Source organism: Populus nigra, chromosome 1, assembly GCF_951802175.1.
Source record: "Populus nigra chromosome 1, ddPopNigr1.1, whole genome shotgun sequence".
Taxonomy (NCBI): domain Eukaryota; kingdom Viridiplantae; phylum Streptophyta; class Magnoliopsida; order Malpighiales; family Salicaceae; genus Populus; species Populus nigra.
In genome coordinates this window covers 17,177,363-17,201,973 of record NC_084852.1, presented here as the reverse complement: position 1 = coordinate 17,201,973, position 24,611 = coordinate 17,177,363, and the positions used below count along the sequence as shown (strand labels likewise).

The 24,611-nt window shown below is 30.8% G+C and overlaps 3 protein-coding genes across 5 annotated transcripts; 2 read left to right on the top strand and 1 right to left on the bottom strand.

Annotated features, from left to right (window-relative positions):
- Window positions 1-1,762: 1,762 nt before the first annotated feature.
- On the top strand, window positions 1,763-5,069 carry LOC133702979 (zinc finger protein CONSTANS-LIKE 13-like). Its single transcript, XM_062127356.1, has 4 exons — window positions 1,763-2,739; window positions 3,212-3,418; window positions 4,057-4,304; window positions 4,436-5,069. The coding sequence occupies exons 1-4, from the start codon at window positions 1,951-1,953 to the stop codon at window positions 4,530-4,532; spliced, it is 1,341 nt and encodes a 446-aa protein (XP_061983340.1). The 5' UTR covers window positions 1,763-1,950; the 3' UTR covers window positions 4,533-5,069.
- A 5,224-nt stretch (window positions 5,070-10,293) lies between these two features.
- Window positions 10,294-13,451, top strand: LOC133692273 (uncharacterized). 3 transcript variants are annotated; one of them, XM_062113094.1, is made up of 12 exons: window positions 10,294-10,409; window positions 10,707-10,940; window positions 11,137-11,211; window positions 11,297-11,355; window positions 11,448-11,586; window positions 11,696-11,792; window positions 11,880-11,946; window positions 12,033-12,131; window positions 12,422-12,511; window positions 12,617-12,771; window positions 12,864-12,965; window positions 13,071-13,451. In XM_062113094.1, the coding sequence occupies exons 2-12, from the start codon at window positions 10,742-10,744 to the stop codon at window positions 13,237-13,239; spliced, it is 1,251 nt and encodes a 416-aa protein (XP_061969078.1). In that variant the 5' UTR covers window positions 10,294-10,409; window positions 10,707-10,741; the 3' UTR covers window positions 13,240-13,451. The 3 variants fall into 3 exon arrangements, with proteins under 3 accessions (XP_061969078.1, XP_061969088.1, XP_061969097.1); XM_062113104.1 differs by lacking the exon at window positions 10,294-10,409 and adding an exon at window positions 10,564-10,614; XM_062113113.1 differs by lacking the exon at window positions 10,294-10,409 and having other exon boundaries at window positions 10,621-10,940; window positions 11,451-11,586.
- Window positions 13,452-13,850: 399 nt separating this feature from the next.
- On the bottom strand, window positions 13,851-15,723 carry LOC133692286 (CASP-like protein 1F3). Its single transcript, XM_062113124.1, has 3 exons — window positions 15,316-15,723; window positions 15,073-15,196; window positions 13,851-14,319 (listed from the first exon to the last, which is right to left on the bottom strand). The coding sequence occupies exons 1-3, from the start codon at window positions 15,546-15,548 to the stop codon at window positions 14,095-14,097; spliced, it is 582 nt and encodes a 193-aa protein (XP_061969108.1). The 5' UTR covers window positions 15,549-15,723; the 3' UTR covers window positions 13,851-14,094.
- Between the last annotated feature and the right edge of the window lie 8,888 nt (window positions 15,724-24,611).

Genomic DNA, 24,611 nt, shown 5'->3' with positions numbered 1-24,611 from the left:
AGAGAAGAGAGAGAAATGTCGTTGGATTCTGGGAATAGAGAGAGAAGAATATCGTTGACACTGATTTAAACCAACAAAACGGTCAATGTTTGTGTCAAATGGTTCCATTTGATGAGGAGAGTTCATATTATATGTTTTTGTTTCCTTTAAAGTTCATGAAAATAGATTTGAGCTTAGTTTTTTTTTTTGTTCCAAGTTTATTTTGATTTTTGGAATTATTTTTTGGTTTTTTTAAGGCATAGATAGACTTATCATGGTTCTTAAGGTGTTTTGGGTCAAAATTGGTTGAAAAATAGGTTTTTAGATAAAAAAAAACTTAAACCTTGATTTTTCAGCCATTATAGTAGCCAGAACCTAGGCAAATTAGACGACACGTCGATTGCCACAGTAGGCAACACATCGTTAGATTTTTTTATTTCAAAAAATTTTTCATGCAAACCCCAAGTTGTAAAAAAAAGGCCCAATCATGCGTGTTTTGATGAAATGGGTTAAGTGGACTGACCTGACTTGCCAGACTCAATAGCTCTTGGCCTTTATTTTTTTCTTGTTTTTTTCCTAAATTATTTTTGTTTCTAATTATTTTTTTAAAATTAATTCCTTTTTTATATGGTTTTTTCTCTAAATGTTTTTTTATTTAGATTAATATCATTTCTCTCTTTTATTTTATTTAGAGAGCCTTTTTTAAACGACAATAATTTTTTTGTTATTTATTTAAATTTTTGAAGATTTTTTCTTATTCATCTACACTTTTTATCTTCTTTATAGATGAACTTTATTTTTTAAAATAAAAAACATAATTTTTGGGTAATATTTCTAATATGTGCAGCCTTACATATTTTTTTTCATTTCATTTTATTCAGTCAATTTAATTGGTGTCTCTATTTCTATTATTATTTGCTTGAATAAAAAATTATTTTAATAAAAAATTTAGTAGGCACAACTAAGTAAATTCTCGGCTATTGAGATTAAATATCATGATGCAATTTGTCTCTCTTTTTTTTTTTGTTATCGTTTATGGTTTTTTTTATCTATTAACATAAATAGTTCTTAATTTATTTAATTGGTGTCTCTATTTCTATTATTATTTGCTTGAATAAAAAATTATTTTAATAAAAAATTTAGCAGGCACAACTAAATAAATTCTCGGCTATTGAGATTAAATATCTTGATGTAATTTGTCTCTCATTTTTTTTATTTTTTTAGTTATCATTTATGGTTTTTTTATCTATTAACATAAATAGTTCTTAATTTATTTAATTATATGTATACATAAAGAAATTTAACTCCATAAACATGTTGAAAAAACTTATGCATGCAATATTTTTATTTGAAAAGAATATATGACCCGCGGTGAACCACGAATCAAGTATACAGTTTTTTAGTGTTTCTTGTAATGTTTTCTCTTTTTAACTAAATTTTTCAGATATAAATTAAAACATTTAATAAATTCTACTAAGTAATAACCCTAAAATTTAAATCCAAGAATTTTAAAAACTAACTGGTGACCCACCATTTGAAAATAGGTTTGGGATATTAAACAAAACAAAAACATGTCCAAATACAAATCGTGGTCAAAGCTCAAAACAGAAAAGTACAAGTAAAAAGCACTAAAAGACGCAGATTCACTTTCCCGGCAAAAGAGTGAATCAACATGTGGACCCTCACTTATGTTGTAGACTTGACGTCTGCATATCTTTCATGCTTATCATGTGCGTCAATACATCCATCACTTGATGACACACCTATATTACTCCATCTAAGCTTCAAGGCTTAAAGCTAATCAAATATCTCTCCCTCTTCCTCACTTAACCCACCGAAACCAGTTCCAATCATTTTTTCTTCACAGGTTTACGATTTTAATACTCAAAGCATAGTATCTTTCTTGGGTTTCTTTTTTCATCCAATTCTACGGTGTTTTGAGCGAGATATTTTTACCTTTTTTTTTTTTTTATGATAATGGAGAAGTGTTTAAATTCTAAACAAAAGAAAGACTCTTTCTTGTTTCTACTATGTGAATTTTGCAACTCAAAAGCAGCAATCTTGTATTGTAGAGCTGATTCTGCTAAGCTTTGTTTGCTATGTGACCAGCAAATTCACGCTTCAAATACTCTGTCTCTCAAGCATGTAAGGTCACAGATCTGTGACAATTGCAGAGCTGAACCTGCTTCAATTCATTGCTCAAATGATAATCTTTTTCTTTGTCAAGATTGTGATTGGGATTCCCATAACAGCAGTTTTTCTGTATCTTCCCTTCATAATAGAAATCCAGTTGAAGGGTTCATGGGTTGCCCTCCAGTTGTTGAGCTTGCTTCTTTGTTTGGGTTTGATTTCAAATCTGATTTTTTTGTGGATTCTGATCCTGGGCCGTGTTCGTTTGAGCAAGAAGCGGTTAATTTTCAAGATTTTGCGGTTTCAAGTGATGATTTCTCTGTTTTGTCAAGTTCTGGGAAGAGTAGGCAAGAAGTGTATAAGCAGTTAGTAGAGATGGGAAAGAGGGGAATGGTGAGAGTGAATGGAGATGGAGCTGAATTGGGGCCTGACACACCACCGAGTAGATGTGCAGTGCAGTGGAATTTGGAGAGTCTTGAATTGGAGAATGGGGATGAAGAATTGTTGCACCAGCAAACGCCATTTACCTCTTTGCTTATGTTGCCAAATCATGTAGATGCAAGTGAGAATGACTGTGTATCTGATCTAGGTTTCATGTGGGATTGCAATTATACCCATCAAGGAGCTCAGGTTTGGGGCCAACCTTTAGAATTGAGATTGTTTTGTGGTAATATGATGTTTGTGTAATTGAACCATCTTGTAATTCTATTGAGAGCTAGGTCCGAGGCAAATGTTTAGTCCTTTGGCTGATGTTAATTACTTTTTGAAACCAACAGTAAATTCTCTACTAATTAGCTAGTTAATTCAAAGCAGTGAGAGGTGGCACCAGTCTGAGATGCACTGTTTGATCCCTAATTTCATTAGCTTAGCATGCCCATGCTATATGATCTTTAAGTAGTTCATTCTAAGTTTGGGAAAGATTGTTGCCGAGTCCTTTTGGGTTCTATTGACTGACATTTTCCCTTAGAAATTCTAGGCCAGCTTTCTGTCTTCAGTAATAGCTGATCTACCTTGTTCCCAGTTACATGAAGCATGCACAATGTGCTTCAATTAGAAAGGGCTAGCTGAGCTATGTGGTTCACCTTCATTTCTGCTCTTTCAGGCATGGAATTTCCAACTTGGAACATCATTAGATTGTACACAACCTGGTCCACAAGAAGAAGGATATGATGTAAAGGATCCTGGTTTCATGGTCAAGAACTATGTCGACTTCACTGAAGATGGTGCCCTCGCTCAACAGAAAGTATTGGATGATGGTCATGTGACGAGCTGCTGCTCTACAACGTGTGAGGATAACTTGTCAAAAAATGTAAGTCACTCCACTGAAGATAAAGTCAGAAATTACATATCCTATTTCTGTATGAATGAATTCAACTACTATTAGATTGTGGGACTAGTGACCAGCAAATCGAAGTCATTTTTGGCTTGCCATCACCAACGCAAATATCCTTTGTCCTGATACTTGGCCTTTTAGGGAGAGGCAGGCATGTGGGAAATCATTAGAGGGATGTTTAATGGAATTATTTTTTACCCTTTTGGAGTCAGAAAGAAATTTCTTTCATGATGGTAGCACTCAAGTCATATTTTTTCTTCTCTTGAAATCAAATTAACAAACTCGAATATTTGCATCGATGAAATTAAGATTTCTAGTTCTTATGAGAGCAGGCTAAGGATAGAGAATCATTCAGAATAAACGGGAACATAAGATATCCCAGTGCTTTTGATAATTGGCTAGAAACTTGTCTATTTGATTTGATCCGATGCACTAGCTTTGGCCTACATATGCAGAATGTAATATCTTATATTTTTGGTTCTAGCCATTTTCTATTGTAATTTCAGCGTTGAGATAGTTAAACCTGAATCCTGATGTTGCTTGCACAGCTTATCTGTTCCTGATTGTATTGAAACATGAATAACAAGTGTCAATGAGATTGTTGTCAATTACAGAGTTGCTCCAACCAGCAATTGTCAAGGTACAAACCACCAACAGAAAATTGCAACAATACACCACTGATAGGACTGCCTCCAGAATCCATGCCAGGTGAGCCTAACGCACATATCCAGGTCATGGAGCAGCCTTCTCTCACTTGGTTTGAAACTCTAAATGAGGTGAGACAAAAGGGTGATGCGGGACTTTTTGCACAGAACAGAGGCAACGCCATGTTGCGGTACAGGGAAAAGAAGAAAAATCGAAGGCATGATGACACTGATACCTTTTTACTCATCTGTTTCTATCTTGTCTCTCTTTAGCTCATTTCATTGACCTTGAAAATTTTTAGTAAATTCCAATTTTATGTCACTGAGTGGTGTGTTAAACCATGAACAGATATGATAAACGTATCCGTTATGAATCAAGGAAGGCTAGAGCTGATACGAGAAAGCGAGTGAGAGGGCGGTTCGTAAAGGCAATAGAAAATTACTGATATACATCTTCCTTAGATTTTCCCACTACAATCTGCAGCCTCAGCAGTTTCATTTCATTTGAATAAAGTTCTATAGTAGTGTATCAAATGAGGATGGAGTTCACTGAAGAAATATGTATTTATTTGGCTGCCTGCAGTGTAGGCAATAAATCTCCATAGCTCTATAAAATCACCCGATTGAGGAAGAGCTGAGAGGCTAGTATGTTCAGATCAGTGCATTTTTGAAGAATATTTACTTTGAGCGTTGTAGACATGCCTTGTCGACGCAGAGGAAAACCTGTGTTTTTGGGCAAAGCATCGCCATTGATGCTTTGGCCAGAGTTGGTTGTGACCTGCAATCCTTTGGACCACATTAATGGTGAGTAGAGCTTTAATAAAAATTCTCTGCAGCAGTCATTAGAGAGAAGTTCTTACTCTGACCGTAACAATGCTTCATTGTCCTTTGCTTCAACAATGACAGTGACAATGCTTCATTTAAGGTTGTTGAGAAATTGAATGTTGATATTCAATAAGATTGAATGGCTACAGTACCCAGTAGATATTATATTGCTGTGATTTCTATAAATTTTGAAGAATGGGAAACTAGATGATCTATGTAGTTAAAAGATTTATTAGAGCTCGTCTCTTTAGATTTTATTTTTCTAAACAACATAAATCTAAAAAAATACACATATAATATAAGATTTAAACAAGACTTAAAGAACATTTAATTCTATAAAATATTTATTCTTCCCATCATTTGAATAAACACTATACTGATTTAAGTTTTGAAGTATTTTTTTTATAGGTGTTGTTGGCCACTAAATTTTCAAAATCTAGTTTTATTAATTTAAGAAAAGCTCCCCTAATCTTTCTACTAAGGATTTTTCTAGTGTCGTCAAGTTTCATGTAATAATTTGTTTTTATTTTTTTTTTAACTTACAAGACTTTAAAATTTAGTTCAGTGTGATGAAGTTTGATAGCTTCAAAAGATGATATCAACCTTAACATAAGGGAATGAGAGTTGATAGAAGATCATTTTGGATAGCAAAGTGACTCCGTGAAAGTTCTAGAGTGAGGCATAACTTGACTTGCAAAAAGTTTGAGATTGGTTGCTACTTAAACTAAGCTCAAACTAGCTATATATTGCCCAGGGTTGATACGTGGGTCGAATATTTTTTTTTCAACATGAAAAATGAATATCTCAATATTTTTTTACTTTTTTTTAGATAAAAAATCACAATTCTAAATTGAAAATTTTATATATTTTTTTAATTAAATAAATTAAAAATTATTTGAGCAACCGAGATAAATTATAAAGTTCGATTTCTAACCAATCGACCTTAACTAATCAACTCATCACTAATGTCATGTATTTAATCAGATTTAATAATTTTTAAAAGTTTTTTTATTTAATTATAAGGTAAAAAAATAAACGATTGTAAAATTAAGAACTAATTAAATATAAGATTGTTTTTTTGAGATCGCGATAAACCTACAAATATTAAACAAAAACAAACTATATTACCCAATAAAAAATCAACAAAAAATTAAAGAATGAAATTGAAGAAAATTAAGCAAGAAAAATCAATAAAAATCCAATTATGAATGATCAGATTGGGAAAAAAACAATTCAAATTTTTTTTTAAAAAAAGCCAATTATAAAGGATCAAATTGAAAAAAAAATGTAAAAAGCCAAAAAAAAAAGAAGGAAAAAAACAAATCCTAGGATGCATGCCTAGATCTACCTTATATTTTTTTATAAAAAAAATAACAGCAACTGCTTTGCCTAAATTTTAATGACTAAATGTCATTGAAAAGTTAGGCCAACACCCAAAAAAATTTATTTTATGATAAAATAAAACATCTAATAACATTAAAAAGACCTAAATAAACCGATTTATATCTTCATATAACCCAAAAAAGATTTAAAAAAAAAAGTCAACTCAAAACCCAAAACATTTCAACATCAGATCTGCCTTTTCAGGCAATTTAAAGGTGAAATAACATCTTATTTGAACTCTTCTCATCAAATGGAGCCCATAAACATCATGATAGATCTTTTTAGTGGTCGAAATCATTATCAACTGACATTTTCTCTCTCTATAAATTCCTCTTTTTTACCTCAAACTAATGACTGAAAAATAGCAAAAATAAAGTTTTATACCACAATTGCATTTTTAAAATATTTAGGGATCAATAAGTTATTATTTAAAAAGTAAAAGGACTAGAGTGTATTTTTATCCCATTTTTCTAATTGCCACTTGTTTCCTCTTTGTTTTAATGTTATCCCTCATTAATAATTTTTGATAATTCAGTCATGAATCTAGGCATAAAATGATGCAATCGAAGAGTAGGATCAAATTGAAAAAAACTATAGGTATTGTGGATTGATACAGTGAAAAAACCATGTATTTTAGAGTTTTTGTTAATGATCTTAGTAAATACTAGTTTACATGTTGCGCTACAGTGCAGGTCGGATCAAAGTTTTTTGGAAAGTAAAAAAACTATCTAGGCCATAAGAAATTATTTAGCATTCTTATTAAATCTAGGTTAGCTTTGAAACCTCCTAACCTGACTCCTTACCTAACCTGAGTTTAAAATTAAATCATGTTGGAGTTTTTCCAATGTATCCCAATCAACTTGGTAGGTCTAAAGCCAACCCAAATGACCAGTAAAAAGTATGATTTGATTTTTGAATTTTAAAAAAATAATCAAAATAACATTTTATTTTAATATTAGGACACCAACATATTTGATTAACTCAGACAATGTGACAAACAAAAACAAATTATGAAGAAAAATTCAAAATCAAGAAAATATAAACGGATGAAATTGAGAAAAAGTGGAAGAAAAAGGAGGGGGAAATGGAAAGGAAAGAAAAAAAAGGGGAAAAAAGAACCTACTTCATTGTTCATATGAATATATAAACAGATGAGGTGGTAGACCAATTTTCTTGTTGATGGATGAAATTGAGGAAAAAAATGAAAATAAAATATATAAAAAAGGGAAAAATGGAAAGGAAAGGAAAAACAAAAACAAAGAAATGAATGGAGATCAAATTCTATTTATATTTCTTCTGAAATGAACTTTGTATTTAGTTTGATATTTTTACCATAATTTCGGGTGTAATCTCATCAAATTAGGTTATAGAATGGTATAATTATGTCATAACCTAATTTTGGATCCTCAAAAATTGTTTTTATTAAAATACATATTCAAAAATAAAAAAAATCATAAATTCCAAATCCAAAAATTATTTTTGAGACTTGAGGAGATAAGCTTTCGAGTTGCAAAAGATCAAAATATCAGAAGAATAGCTATATTATGAGATTTTGATAATATGAGATGTAGAAAGAAAGAAAATTGAGGTTGAAATCCAAACTTGACCAAAAGTGAAAGAATTAATTAAGTTTGAGGACTTAATTAAACTTTTAATAGGTTTTATGAATTCAATTAAAGACTCAATTGAGAAAAAAAATCAAGTTTGAATTTTTAATTCAGATCAATTTGTAAAAGATTGGAAGATTAAGGACATAGTTGAAACTTTAAAAGACTAAATTGGTGCAATCAGGGATTCAATTGCAAGAAATTTAAAGTTTGAAGGCAAAGCTAGGGCCAAATTGAAAAAAGATTCAAGATCAAGGACCTTTCTGCAAAAGACGCGCAACATTGGGCGTTGTACCAAACTTTTTCAGGGACTAAATTGAAGAAAATAAAAGTTTAATGCTTAATTAGGGATGAAATTGAACAAATTAGAAAGCAATGACTACTTTGTAAAAGGCTCCAGACTTGAAGGATCTCAATTGATTTTTAGCAAGGGTCTAATTGTATAAAATTAGTCAGTTTGTCTCCATTAATGACTTTTGAGCTTAGATAGAAACAAACAAATTGAAAAACAATAGCTACTTTGTGAAAGATGCTAGAATTAAGGGATCTCAATTGATTTTTGACAGGAGTCTAATTGCATGAAATTAGTCAGTCTTGTCTCAACTATGAAAATTTGAGCTGTGATTGAAACAAAAGGGATCAAATTGAAATTTATCACTCCATTTCTCACACAGCGGCGGCTGTCATTAAGTTGTGCATTGCTGAAAATTATTAGTCTCTGACAACCAGGAGTCTGGGATTGAAGCCTAGAGAAGAACGTTGATTGCTGCCATCCATGAACCAGGCTGTCTTGTCCTAAGTAACATGCATGCTGCATCTATGAAGCTTGTACTTCATTTTCTTTATGAGAACTACCCCACCTATCTCATCTCGCACGTATACAGGAAGCTGCCAGATTTATTTAACCTAGCGCCATTAACGGCAGATCTATCCAAAACCACAGCAGCACTTCTTCTCTATTTAAATATCATTTGACTGCAAAATTCAGTTTTTAGCATAAAGATTAAAAACGAAAAATGGGAAGCAAACACACAGTTTGAACACATTCAACATGGCCATGGAGCTGAGGGTTTTTCCTTGTGATCTATGATTTCATGATGGCTGGACCACATAGCCCAGGAACCCATATCAATCTGCATAATTCCACCTAAAAGTCTTAAACATCATTATTGTGTTTAGCCATGTGGGGAAACTTGGAAGCTATCGATAAAAAAAGAGAGGAGTATTTCAACGAAACAATGGCTCCTGTGATTTCATTGGATGTAGCGTAGATAAGCCCTCTGATCAACAGATAACCCTAGCTGTTAGACAAATGCACCAAGCAGTCAAAACAGTTTTTGTTTACATAATCGGATTCATGTAATAATATTTTAATAGCTAATAAATACTCAACAATTATTGTTCTTACCATAGTTCGAAAGCCACCAGTTACTTAATTTCATGTTTATTTTGAACAAGGGTCAACTTTAAGACATAGTTATTAAACTAAATCTCCTTCGGTGAATTCATATGAAAAACCCACAATTCAGAGTCTTCCATGTGTTAGTTTTTTATTTGAATTTAAAAAGACATTGATGTGATCAAATTTTTTTAAGAGGCAAACTTGGTCATAATATTAATTGGGAAATAGAATAAAATTCAAGGATCGGTTGTGTTTTGACCCAAATTTAATTTATTTTCTGTCTTTTAATGCTTGTTCTTATCTTGTTGTGCTTCTGCTGGTATCAAAAAGAAAGTTCATTGATTTTTTTTTTGGATGAGTAAAAATGTAATTATACTATAGCGGTGATTAGTAAAATGTGTTTATAGTCTATTTAGTAAAAGATTAAATTGCTTTTCAATCAATCTAAATTTAATTTTAAAAAACCGGTGAAAAGACAAAACAATCCTTGGGAAGAGTTTTTTCATTTTTTCTTTTTTAATGCTATTATTCACTATGCAAGAAAAAAGAAAATGAATTATCTTTAAAGACAAGTTTATTGATTTTTTTTCAAAAAAAATAAAAATATAATTATACTGTAGTGATGAAGCACAATATATCTATAACCACATTGGTTTTGCTTTCCGTTTTAGCTTTTTTGTTATTACATGTATACTGCAGTGCCGGTGGCCCGGATGACTGATCATTAACATTTGTAAGAAATAAGGGAGTTGCCCGCCTGATGAACAAAATAGGCCATGCTTGTAGCTTGAAAAAAATAAAAGTAAAATAAAGAAATTACCATCAGATAAAAAGAAGAATATAGTTAGTAAAAATGGACAAATTAACCAGTAATTAACTGAAAAGCTTACTTGGATTAAAGAAATAATAGTAACACAAGTTGATTATAAATTTTCAAAGAGCTCCTGCAGAGATTTCTACGACGACTCCATGTGAGCCATGTCTCGGTTCCTGAGCTTCCTACTCTCTCTCTCTCTCTCGCTGCCTCTCTAATATCATCAACATTTATAATGCATCCTCGAAGCTTCACATTTTCATCCACTCCTCCTCTTCTCTCTGCACCAATTGTGAGTGATCAAGATCTCATCGCTTGTCTGCTTTCTTTATTAACTATGAATCTTCCTGCTCTTATATATCCCACTACTCCATTAATGCTCCTCTCTCTATTATTTATTACTAATGTTTGTCTTTATTGCTCTTAATTAATCTTTATTAGTTGACACTTCCATTTCTTGTTATCTTCCACTGCTACTTCATACTTCTCTTGTATTTGTATAAATAGTGCTATTTGTTTTTCTTGCAACGTATTTTTTATTGAAAGAGAAGCTATATAGAGAGTTTCTTACGTGATATATTTTATGTAGAATGCTATATTGGAGAGAGCTTGAAAGAAGAAAAAATGGGGTGCAGTGCTTCTATGTACGCAGTCGGGAAGAGAAAGAACACATGTATACCAGAAGTGGTGGTGTACGTTCCTTCTATGAGAATACCAGCACAATCTGATCTTCAAAGGCCACTTAGAGGGTTAATTCTTCAAGATCTTGTTGATAGGCTGGCCTGTCTTCGCAATCAGATTGTGTTAGTGGCTGAGGATACTGGTCTGTTGTTTCTCACAATCCTGCTTATAGCGTTTCATTAGTTTGTGTTTTCTTTGGTTGCTGTGGAGAAATAGGAAAAGGACATACATTATAGTATCTGGGAACTGTGCATTTTTGCTGTTGGAAGGGATTTTTGAATTTTTTTTTAAGAATTGAAGACGAGATTAAATTGCAATACAAATTGTGGTCAATGCAGGTGGATCTGCTGTAGCTGAACTGAGGAGGGCATTGGAAGAGTACTTGCCTCTTCTGATTGGGCTCACCAAGAAAGGTTTTAAGGGTTCATTTCTAGGTTAATCTTTTCGTCAGTCTCTTTCACATCTATTTTTCTAATGAATTGTCTATGTATCTTGCAGAACATGGACTTGAGGGCTTGGTGGAATTCAACTGGAAAAATCTGGAAGATGGCCGGCTGGTAAGCCTATCGATTCTCTGCTTTCAGCTACTTCTGGAATACCTTTAGTTGGTAGTAGACTGGTAATTTGAAATTGATCAAATATGATTCAGAAGGAAAACTCTGTGGCAAACTCCTGGTTTGAATTACTATCTGTCATTCACATGATAGCAATGCTTAATTTGTCGGAGGCTAACTCGATGATGATCCCTAAGGATCACTCTGGTTCTGGCATTAGGGTTGTATCTTCAGGTTCGCATTCGTATCCTTAATGGTCTATGTTTAGTCTTCAATTATTATGACAAAGATCTTTTTGTCCAAATCTCAAGGGATTGTGATAAATGTATAACATAAAACTCAGATTGTAAGAGGGATTCTGTTGATTTACTGCTTAAGGCATCAGGATGCTTGGTATTCTGCGTCCGTGAAATCATGGCTCATTTAGCACCAGATATCAAGTAAGAAAACGAAGATGCAGACTTAGGAATTTTTCCTGGAACTTTAAGTCAATATGTTAATGTTTGTGATTGATTCTGTGTATCCAGGAAAAAGTTTTCAGAAGATTTTCAGGATGGTGTCCTGGAGGCTATATCAATTCAAGCACTAGGCCAGGTATAATGCTAGCCGACCTCCCACATTGACTGGCATTTTATCATCAAATGCGAATTAGAGGAAACTAATACTATTGTCAAATTCAGGGAACTGAAATTCAGCTTGGTTTAGCTGTCGAAAGTCAAAAGGTTTCATTGTCGGTGAAGAGGAGGTTGGCATGTGAACAGCTGATCTACTTCGGTCAGGTTTGTGATTACGCTTTTATTCTCCCCAAGACTTGAACTGGTCAAGCTCCGATACAATGTTCTATTGCATTATTTTGTGGGTTGTGACTTTAGAAGCCTCTTTCAGTAGAATTCATCATTCAACAAGGAGGAACAGATAACTTTCATTTGAAATATACTAGAAGACTATTTTTGAAATACTTTTTCATGACGTATTTGGTAAACTTTCCTTGTTTGTTTAGATCTTAAGCTTGGCAACCTTCGTTGTTTCTCAAGTCTCATCGTTAGTGTTTGTCTCTATGCTTGTTCAGGCTTATCACTGCTTGTCAGAGTCTAACACGAGTAATATGCATGGAAAGAAGCATCTCTGTTTCATCAAGTGGAAGTTCCTTGAAGCAAAGGTTTCCATCGCAATAAACTTTAAATCCTGATTACTAAATCAATCTTAGGGCTGCATATCACAATTTTGCATCAACTAATTCTGATTATTCCATATAACCTATCAGGCTGCAGCTTACTACTACCATGGTCTGATCCTTGACAAGGGCACTGAACCAGCCTGTCATGTTACTGCTGTATGCTGTTTTCTAGCTGCAGATGGACTTTTGTCAGAGAGCAAGAAGGCCTGCTTAACTTTTTGCCTCACTGCTCCTGTTACCAGGTTGGTTTTGACAGTCTTCTGTAAGAAGTACCTGAGAATAATATTTGTTTTGTTATCCTTTATTTTCGCTTATTTCTCCATTTTTCCTGAAGATCCCCTCCACTTTGGGGTGCAATGAAGCACTTGCATCAGAAAATTCCTGAAGTTGCAGCAAGGAAGTCTCAGATGTATGGCTACCTCTTGGAAGAAGAGAAGTAAGCAGCTTTCTACTTGACCTTTATTTGTATTTCAGTTCACCTTTTTTTTTTTGTTTACAATTACTGTCCGAAACTATAATTTTAACATTGTTAATGTTGCAGGGCTCTACAAACACCGCCTGACCTACCAGATTTCCAATTGTCATTAGCACCCGATGACTATTTATTGCCTGAAATAGATTCAGCATGGGATCGCAACAAGTGGGAAATCCAGAGCCAGCCCTTAAAAGAGCACCCCAAAGATTCTGAAGATGAGACTGAAACTGAATGAAACCCTCTATGACCTCTTCTTCTGTGTAATTGCACATGTACTCTGATGAACTGAAAACTATGCCATGCAAGGCTAGTACAGTACCATACCTTACCGTGGAATAGCAACTAGATACTTTCTTCTTCATCTGTCTCTTCCACTTCCACATCTATGTACATTCTGGTTTTAAAATACTGTCTAATAAAACCTGCAAGATTTTATATCTTTAGAAACATGGTCTTCTGTTTTGATGAAAGACAAAAACAAGAACAATTTTTTTTTTGTACGCTTCAAACAGGCAACGGAAGTCAGTTTCCGATCAGTGTTCATCTTTTGGTGGTTATTGTGATTATCACCAAATAAGCTGAGAGATTCTCAGCAACGTCAGCAGGGGAAGTTGGATGTGAGAGCTCCAATGATTTCTACAGTCGTGATTTTTTGGCGATAAACAGTACCCTGTGTAATAACATTCTTTCTTAGCAAATATAATTTGAGCATGGTGGAGACTGCAAAAGTGGTTAAGAATTAAGATTCAATTTCAAGGTGATAAAGCATGATCCAAATGCCCTTAAATTTAAAGGCTCGTGACATTCTAGCCACCTACCTTCGAAACTAAAATTTACAACTATCCGAAACACAAATGTTATGTTCTATTAATAAAATGTTGTGTTCTGCAGCAATACTGTAGCTTCCAATGACAGACAAACATAAGAAAGAAAGACACCTATAATCTGCTCTACCCCATCCCTCTTTCATCTTGTAAAACAAAGAGAGGCATCCCAGACCAGAAATCAATGGGTTGTTGATCAGAGGCTCCTTTTTAATACCTTATTGTTTAATCTTCTTGGTCAGCCTCTCCTCTTCTCTGCTCACAATTCACTCAGTTGCTCGAGACATGAGTTTGTGCACAGATAGAATATTAAGTGCCAAGTAGCAAAAGAAAGCAAGGTAAGATAGCACAGTAGATATCAACATTTGGTGGCAGAACTTCTTCACAATATCGCAAATAGGAGACCAATAAGTCTCTGGTTGCCCATATTGACTCAAATAACCCACAGCTGTTGCTGCTGCACAACCAGAAATCAACAACAGCGTCATCACCTGCAATCCATACAAATTTCATCCTCGCGTCAACTCGTGGGACGATTTAGAGCTAGAGGTGTTTAGCTATTTTAAAGAACGTTGTTTCTACAGTATGGTGGTGGATAGAATGTAATCAAACATTTTTTTAGCAAAAATTAAACCAAGAAAATTAAAAAGAAACAGAGTATATAAAGTTTAATACCGAACCAAAAGAAGAGAGACCGGCTGCTTTGCGGTTATACACTATTATCTGCACTTTATAGCATTCTACTTGTTATATTGTCGGGAGAATCTTTTCTCGTGAAGCAAATTTGCACGAACGCAGGACGTGAATCGATAGAATCTGTAATTTTTTTTATTTTTTAAAATTATTTTTGATATTAGCATTTTAAAATGATGTGAAAGCAAAAAAATATATTAATTTAAAGCAAAAAAAAATAAAAAAAAATTTCAGTTTCTTTTAAAAATACATTTAAAATACAAAAACAAATAAAACAGCTTCCATTATGAGTCCATTTACAGGTAAACTGTTTTTAACCTCAGTCAACTGTTTTTATAAAAGTATTTTATTTCTCTTTAAACTTCTTCTTATCCGTTTTTTGTGTAGAAAAAAAAAAAAAAACTTTTGGTGAATGACTTTAATTAGGTAGGTAGGTGGCAACTAATTTTTTGTTGTACCTTGAAATATTTATAGAAGAAGGTGACAATGAATGAATGTTTGTACAATTATGATTATATTCATGTTTTAGAAAATCAACAATAATCACTTACCATGTCATGCAAATGAAGAAAAAAATAATTGATAGGCTTTGATCCTGAGCGCCTGAGAGGCCAAACAAAGAGCATTGACAACACAGTGAAGGCAAACACAGTTGCATTGACACCAAGCAAAAACCTGCAGGATAACCCAGAAGCAAAAAAGCTTAGCGTATCTCCTGTATAGCTAATAATACGTGCTTAAAAGTTCTTAAACCCCCCAAAATCAAAGAATATATATGTTTAGTGTGTAATTACTTCATGGCAGAACTTTGTTTGTAACTTGGTGTAATGGCCAGCCCGAGAAGAGAGACTGGTTCCTTTGCAGTGATCATTACGGGGATAGCAGTCACAGTGAAAGCAAGGGCTAAGAACCTTAGTGTAATTTGAGCCATGATGAGACTTGTCTGTGATTGACTTGCGGTTGGCATGCCTCCTGGAGAGTTGGCTTGGAAATTTTTTTTTTCTGAAGTATTCTGTGGAGAAGCCATGGAAAAAAAAACCCTCTCTGCTGTTGATTCCGAACAACAAAACAAAAAAGCCCGAGAGCAAATAGAGGATGAAATCAAGGGAGCAGAAGGGGATGTTACTACAGAGAAAAAAAGGTGTTTTTATGGGGATGCTTCTTGGTTAAAAACTAAGGAAGGGAACTTAGTTTGATCTAAAGTCTGCAATCAGTCATAAATATGTGTAGAAAACCCACCCACCCACCCACTAATTGACAGGTCAGGAAAATCAAAGCAGATGCCAGCCCAGAAGGAATCCTGAAAGAAGAAGGAATTGTCTCTCTATTTTTCGGAATTGCATATCCTTTTCTGTTTCCAATTAAACAAAATTCAGTTTTTTTTTTTAGAATAATCAAAATTTAGTTTAAAAACTCATAAGAATATTAATTTGTAATAATTAATGAATGGGTAAATGCTAATCTTACCAAATATATTTAATCTCTGGGAAATCACTTTATAGAAAAAGTCTTATGCGTGGAATTATAAGTGGATCTTACTAGAGTTTATTATAAATCTAATATTTGAAATATTTTAGAAAAAATGTTTTGGCGAGATGTTAATCATTATATCATTTCTCTCTCTCTTATTAGCCGAGACTTAGGTCAACCGTTGAACATCACTATCTCAATATATTTATTTTACTTTATTGGTTGTTGGACCATGATTAAAAAACAAATCAATTATTTGAATAGAAATAAATGATATCACTTATTTCATATATATATATATATATATGGTAATATTTTGAATTGTTAACAGTAAAGTAATTATATAAAAAATAGTAATCAGTGGAGCTAAAAACTTATTAGCCACGTAAATATAGATTGAACATTATGATACGGATTAAATACCAAAAACGATCCTTTCAATAATAATAATAATAAATTACTGATGAACACATTTTTAAATAATCGAAGGACACATTTGTTAATAAAGATTAGTTATGTGTTTCTTTCTTGATTAGTATGATTGATGATTTATTTATTTATTTATTTATTAATGTGATAAACCAACTTCGATTTGTTTTTTTCTTCTTATTTTTATCCAATTTGTGCTCACAGGATATCTGTTCAGTGATGAAATTGTTTGATGAATTATTAAGGAACTATTAATTTATTATAGCAAGAGTTGAAATTAATATCCAAAATAGAATCGTCTTATTCATAAGAAAATAAAAATAAAAATCCTCCAACTCTTAGCCCATCAAGAAAAAAAATATTTTTAAATATATAAAAATAAAGGTAAATTATACTTTTCTTTTTATTAACAATATCTAAATAGTGTGGGCAATTACTGTTTTCTCATACCTAAATCACTGTGAATTACAACAGTAATCCACAATGCTTCTTCTTCTTTTTTTTTTTTACATTTTTTTTTTCCAACTTTCCCTCTTTTTTTCATGTTTTTTCAAAAATTACTATCCTCTTTTATTTTTTCAACTTTACTTTTTTCTCTTTTTTTTTCCATTTAATTTTTTTAAAAAAATTATCTTTGTTGATTTTACTTTTTAAATATTGAGCTGGTTAAAAATTCCGCTTTATAATTTTTTTCCTTTAAAATACTGTGGATTGCTACGATGTTTTCTCACATAGTTTTTTTATTTTATTTTTTTATTTTTCAAAATTATATTTGTCGATTTTTTTTTATATTGAGCTGATTGAAAATTTAGTTTTGTAATTTTTTTCTTTAAAACATTGTTAATTGCTACAGTGTTTCTTCGCATGGTTTTTTTTGTTTTTGTTTTTTTATGATTTTCTTCAAAATTATCTTTTTTTATTTTATTTTTTAATATTGAACTGGTTAAAAATTACAGTTATAATATGTGAGGAAAGCACTGTAACTTTCCTCGCAAATTACTGTAGATTACTACAGTGTTTTTTCTCATAAGGTTTTTTTCTGTTTTGTTATGTTTTTCTCTAAAATTATTTGTCAATTTTATTTTTTAAATATTAAGTTGGTTAAGAATTGCAATTACAAGTAAATACAAGTTTTTCCTCACAAAACACTATGGATTGATACAGTTTTTCCTCACATGGTTTTTTTCCAGTTTCTTTTGTGTTTTTTTTTTGTAATATTTCTTTCCAAAATTATCTTTGTTGATTTTATTTTTTTTAATATTGAATTGATTAGAATTTAACTTTGTAATAAAACTTAATCATGTGAGGAAATCATTATAGCTTTTCTTACAAAACATTGTTGAAAATTACAATTATAAGTCATTACAAATAAGGTTAAATCATGTGGGGAAGTACTGTAGCTTTCATCACAAAACACTATGAATTGTTACAGTGTTTTCAACATGATTTTTTTCCTCTTTTTTTGTGTTTTTTTAATATTTTTTTCCTAAAATTGTCTCTGTCGATTTGATTTTTTTAATATTGAGCTGATTAAGAATTTAGCTTTCTATTTTTTTTCTTTTAAACACTGTAAATTATTACAGTGTTTTCCCATATGATTTTTTTTATTTTTTCCAAAATTATCTTTGTCCATTTTTTTTTAATATTAAATTGGTTAAGAATTATAATTATAACAAAGCTAAATCATATGGGGAAAGCATTATAGTTTTTCTCCCAAAACACTATGGATTGCTACAGTATTTCTCTAAATGGTTTTTTATTTTATTTTATTAGGGAAAGCACTGTAGTTTTCCTCACAAAACATTGTCAATTGCTACAATGTTTTTCCTCATAGGTTTTTTTCCTTTCAAAATTATCTTTGTTAGTTTTTTTTTTAATATTAAGTTGGTAGAGAATTTAGCTTTATAATTTTTTTTTGCTTCTTATTAAAAGAAAAGTTAAATCATGTGGCGAAAGCACTGTGAATTGCTACAAATCATTTTTTTTAGTCTTTAAGTTTTGATCACCAATACAACTTTTTTTTTGTTATAAAATATTGGCTCTATTATACTTTTAATTTTTATTATTTATCTAGCACTTATTTATAATTATAACATTATTAAATATATTTATTTTATAAATCCACAGCAACACAGTGCCATACATCTCGTATATATTATTCGAGTTCAAGCAAGACGCTACTTCCAAAACACTATAAAAAGTAATTGAATTTGATTAAACATGTAGATAGCTACAGGGCAATTGTTCAGAGCCGAAGTAATTATTTTAAAGCATAACGAGGTATAAATAAAGAAAAACACTGAGATTTTCGAGAAGGATATCTATGAAGTATCAATCAAGCTCCATTTGCCGATTTAGGACTTTCATGCCTGAAAATATGCATCAATCAACTACTTTGAAAAGCTGTAAATAGAGAGAGCAATTTCTTGAATTATAAGAAAATGAATTTTCGAGACAAAACTGAGATTTATGATCCCAAGGTCTCAATCATGACCTATGAAGAAGACTTATCAGGCCAATCAGCACCTAGTTTGTTTTTTTAAAAAAAACATTACACCTTATATATGTATTTTTTTTAAATTAATTTTTAAATTTATATTTAAATTAATAACTCTCTTCTCTTATTTTTAGATTGTTTATTTAAATTTTTTTTTAAATGGCAATTGTTTTCTTAATTATTTTGTATGTATTTAATGTTTCAAAAAGATTATTTTAATTCATTTATAATTTTTTAAAACAAAAAAATAATTTCCTTGGTAATAAAAAAATGACCTTTAAGATTAAAAAACATTGGACATTAGCAACTCTTTCTCATTTTATCAAAGAAAATACATGCCTCATCCAAAATTCATGATAATTTTTTTTTATCTAAAATTTTATTTTATTCATAGAGAGAAGAGAAATCAAGTTGCCAAAAAAGATGAAAAAAAGAGAATGGTTGGTTGTCGTGATACCGACAATAAACATGATCAAAATTGCTATCAATGAGTTTTATTCAACTAGAAAAATTTAGAATTGATGGCTTTTTTAAGGAACTGATATGCTGGACCACTCAAGCTCGCATGTCTGGCCTGCCCTATTTTTTTTCTTAAAAAAAGCATTTATCATTGGGTTTTTGATGAATTTTTTTATTGATTTTTTTTAATTTTATCATTTACTATTGGGTTGATTTTAAATTAGTTTTTATTTTTTAACATATAATTAAAATAAAAAAAATATTATTGAGCTCATTGGAATCCACAACCCAGGTTAAGGGTTAAAAGAGTTAATTTAGGTTAACAGGAATCGATCCAATATGTCATCGTCTCAGTGTTAAAAAAATACGAGTTTTTATTAAGCCAAACCTTTTTTTATGGTCATTTAGGTTGCCTTTAAAACTGCACATCTAATCTTTGTTTTTATGTTGTTTTTTTTCCTTTGTTTTTTTTATCTACTAAGATAACTCTTATACGATTTAATTGAAAATCTAGACATGACAAGGATTGTACAAAAAAAGCAGTTGCTTATGCAACACAAAATCTTATAATTTCATTTGAAAATAAATCAAGAAAAATAACAAGTTCATTATTTAAATGAAATAATTAAAACAAAAAACTTAAGAGAAGTTATCGTAGTCCAAAAGACATTACACTATTCATTGGAATAGTGAAATAACACAATTGTCCCTGACCCAAAAAAAACTTTGAACTAAGCATTGGAGGCAAAGTTGTCTTTTCACCATGACACAATTATCTTTTATAAATTGTATTGGGTTAGTTTGATCATTTTTCTTTTTATTGTACAATAAAATTACTAATTTAACATAGCATAAAAAATATAATGCTTCTTACTCATTTCTCTTTTTATTGTATAATAAAATTACAGGACGACATGTGGGGCCTCCACATCATTTAGATGGTGTGTGTGGGACCGTCTGACCACCAAATATCACATTTCAGAGCGGTGTTAGAAAGGTCACGATGCTCCATTCGCGATGCCATGGTACTTGAACCAAACACATCTCTAGTTTAGCGTTGGCTGCCATTTTTTTTGTTCTTCTTCTATCTCTCGTCTATGAATTCAGTGTCAACCCCTTCAAAAGTTCAGACAAGCCCTTTCAATTTTTTTTTTCCTTCGTATTTGGTCCTTATCCTTTTGATTACTAGTTTTTTTTTTTGAATAAGCTATAAAATTACAAATATTCTTTCAATTTTACATCCCTTTTATTTTTAATCTTTCGAATTTGATCTTTATTATATTGAATTCTATTTTTTATTTTTAATTAGCTATAAAAAAAATTAATTTTATCCCCCTTTCAATTTGTAATCTTTCAATTTTGGTCATCATTTTTTTATTGCTATTTATCTTGATTAGGCTCATTTTTTAGATATTGTTTTACAATTTTATCCTTTATGGGTTTTTTGTTTATTAAATTTGATCCCATTATTTTTATTGCTATGTTTTTTTCATATGGCAACTTTTTAAAATTGGTTTTTGTTTTATAATTTCATCTTTTCAAAATTAAATTAGTTGGAAATTAAGTTTTTTGGTTGAACTCAGGTCAAGAATTTCACGGCTTGTGAGTTTTAGAGATTAGATCGAGTTTAGAAGATTTACACTGGGCGGCCTTAGGTTTTTTTAAAAAAAGCTAATGTTTTTTTCACTCTTGTTTTAGGGTTTTGCTTCTTTTTTTACAGTTTGCTTTCTCTTGAATTAGTCTTGGATTCATGACCAAAGTCACTGATTTCAAAGATTAATATATGCTGATGTTTTGTTTTATGGGTTCTTTTTTTAAAATTAATTTATTTCAATTTCATCCTTCAATATTTTATTTATTTGAAATTGGTATCCCTACTCTCTTTTTTCCATTCCTTTCTATTGAGTTATCTTAATTTTGTATCCATGATCGCGGGGTTTGCAAGATACCCGAGTTGACTCAAATTGTTTTTCGTTGCTATGGGTTTAATTATGGGTTTATTACCAGAGTCACTAGTTAAAAGATTAACGCATACTGACTTTTCTTTAGATCTTTTTTTTTAAATTGACTTATTTCAATTTTATCCTTTAACATTTGATTTATTAAAAATTGGTCTTCGTACTTTTTTTCCTTTCATTTCTATTGGGTTATCTCGATCCTATACCTATGGTTGCGAGGTTTGAGGGTTAACCTAATTTCACTCTTATATTTTCTCCGTTGTTTTTTTAAATGAAATTATGTTTCTCATTTTCATCATTTAACATTAAGTTGTTCGATAATTAAATTTCATGATTTTATGCAATTTGCTTTTGAACACGGTTATCCTATTATCACGACCAAGTCAAATATTTTGCATCTTGACCCGGGTAGCCTCGGATCAAGTTTTTTCAACCTTTTTTTAATTATATATATTTTTTTTAAAAAAATTCATCCTATTGAGCCTCAACTTTTTTTTTCTTTTCATTTATCTTTCTTTTGAGTTATCATGTTTTCATTTGATTTATTAGGAATTGGTATTAGAACTTCTTTTTCCTATGTTTCTTTCTATGAGATTATCTCAATCTTATGTCCATGGTCATAGAGTTTACGAATTAACCTGGTTTAATTTGGTTTTTTTTGTTATTTTTTTCAGTTTCGTCTTTCAATATTAAGTCCTTTGATAATACAGAAAGGCTCAGTCGAATTCTTTTTGCCTTTTTTTTGTTGTCACTTTTTTTCTTAATTTATTTATTGTTGTTGCCTTTTTTTTAATCATATTATTTAAATTACTAATTGAATCAATTATTCAGGTCTTAGATTTTTTCCTTGGCACTATTTTTTTATGTTGAATTTTTTTTGTCTAGCCCATGACGGAGTGCGGGCCACAAATCTAATATATATATAAGAAAAACAATTGCATTTCTAAATTAAAAAAATTTTAAAAATTCAAATTAAAAAAACCACCAAAGTTAGGCCAGTACAGAAATTGTTGGCCTAACTCAACGGGCCAGACTTGTGCACCTGGCCTGATTTATTATTCTTTTAATATATTAGACATACGATGCATCGTTCATCTAATTTATTTATTTTTGAAAAAAAATGATATCAAACAGCACATTGTCTACTATAATAGACAGCATACTACTTACTGGAGCACTTTATGGCTATCTCCGGTGGCTAAAAGTCAGAAAGACCTCACTAGCTTAACAACCCATTTTCTCGCCATTTTTAACCAAAAAACATCATATAAACACTCTAAAGACCTCATTAAACTCATTTATAGTCTTAAATAATTACTTAATCAATCTAAAAATGAAAAAATAAACCCAAATATTAAAAACTTCCTAAACCCCAATCTATCTTTTCAGGGAGTTTAGATGGTAAAAAAAACACTTCAATTGAACTTCTCTCATTGATTGGAACACTTTGACACCAAGAACGACCTTTTTAGTAACCAAAATGTGGTTAGTGGATGACATTCTCTCTCCTCATTATTTTCTAGTGACGTTCTCTCTTCGCTCTCAAATCATGGACTAAAAAAATAAAGAAAATAAAGTTGTAGACCAAAATATTAGATAGAAAAATGAAACAGGCCAAAAAGTACCTTTTCCAAATCCCCGTGATAAAATATGGGGAAAAACTACAAGGACTATTTTGAATCTTTTTTTAATAAAAGGCCTACCATTTGGATTGTTTCTCTATTTTAGTCCTTTAATTTTCAATTTTTCCTAAACTATAAATCAAATTATTTTTTGTCAAATCACGTACCAACGCGAAACCAAGATTTTTTTTAGATCGTGATAACTTCATAGAAACAAATATAAACAAATTGCAAAGCCCAATCTTTAACAAACACAATATCAAATGATTAAATTGAAAACAAATCAAATGCAGAAAAGATTGAAGGATTGAGAAAAACCAAGCTGCTATATGAATCCACGATAACTTATGAGAAGATGAATAAGAAAATCAGAAGCTCCTTTAAATCATAGTTATTAAACTCGGCCCGAGACTTGACCCTGCAAAGGGGCCGAGTACCGGGTTTCATAGGTCAACTTGGGTCAACCCGGAAAAATTATAAAAAAATATTTAAAGTTTTAATATTTCATATAAAAAAATTAAGAAAAAACCTATGTAAATATATGCTATACATATTGTAAATAATGAAGTTTAAAAGAATATTTTAAAAAGTTTTTTATCCCACATTAAAAAGATACTATGTTAAGTTTTTAAGTTGAAGTATTTAAACCAAAAAAGTTTTTTATCCCACATTGAATAAATAACCTTTTTCTTGGGAACAAACAGTATATATATTAATAGGTTTCAAATTCCACATTGAAAAAACATAACTTTTTTCTTGTGAACATAGAGTGTATATACAAAAGGGCTTCAAATCCCACATTAAAAATATATTATGTTATTCTTTTAAGTTGAAGTATTTAAACCAAAAGGTTTTTTAATCTCATATTGAAAAAATATGATTTTTTTTCTTAGAAACATAGAATATATATACTAATGGGTTTCAAATTTCACATTGAAAAAACATAATTTTTTTTCTTATGAACATAGAACATATATATGAAAGGACTTCAAATCTCACATTGAAAATATATTATGTTATCCTTTTAAGTTAGTATTTAAACCAAAAGGTTTTTTACCCCACATTAAAAAAACATGACTTTTTTCTTGGGAACATAGAGTATATATACTAATGGATTTCAAATCTCACATTGAAAAAACATAACTTTTTTGTTATGAACATAAATTATATATACGAAACGGCTTCAAATCCGACATTGAAAAGATACTATTTTATACTTTTATGTTGAAATATTTAAACCAAAAGGTTTTTTATCCTATATTGAAAAAACATAACTTTTTTCTTGGGAACATAGAGTATATATGTTTCAAATCCCACATTGAAAAAAAATTACTTTTTTCTTGCGAACATAGAATATATATACGAAAAGTCTTCAAATCCCACATTGAAAAGATACAGGAACATAGAGTATATATACTAATGGGTTTCAAATCCCACATTGAAAAAATATAATTTTTTTTTGGAACATAGAGTATATATACGAAACGGCTTCAAATTCCATATTGAAAAGATATTATGTTATCCTTTTAAGTTGAAATATTTAAACCAAAATTTTTTTTATCCCACATTGAAAAAACATAACTTTTTTTATTGGGAACATAGAGTTATATACTAATGAATTTCAAATTCCACATTGAAAAAACATAACTTTTTTT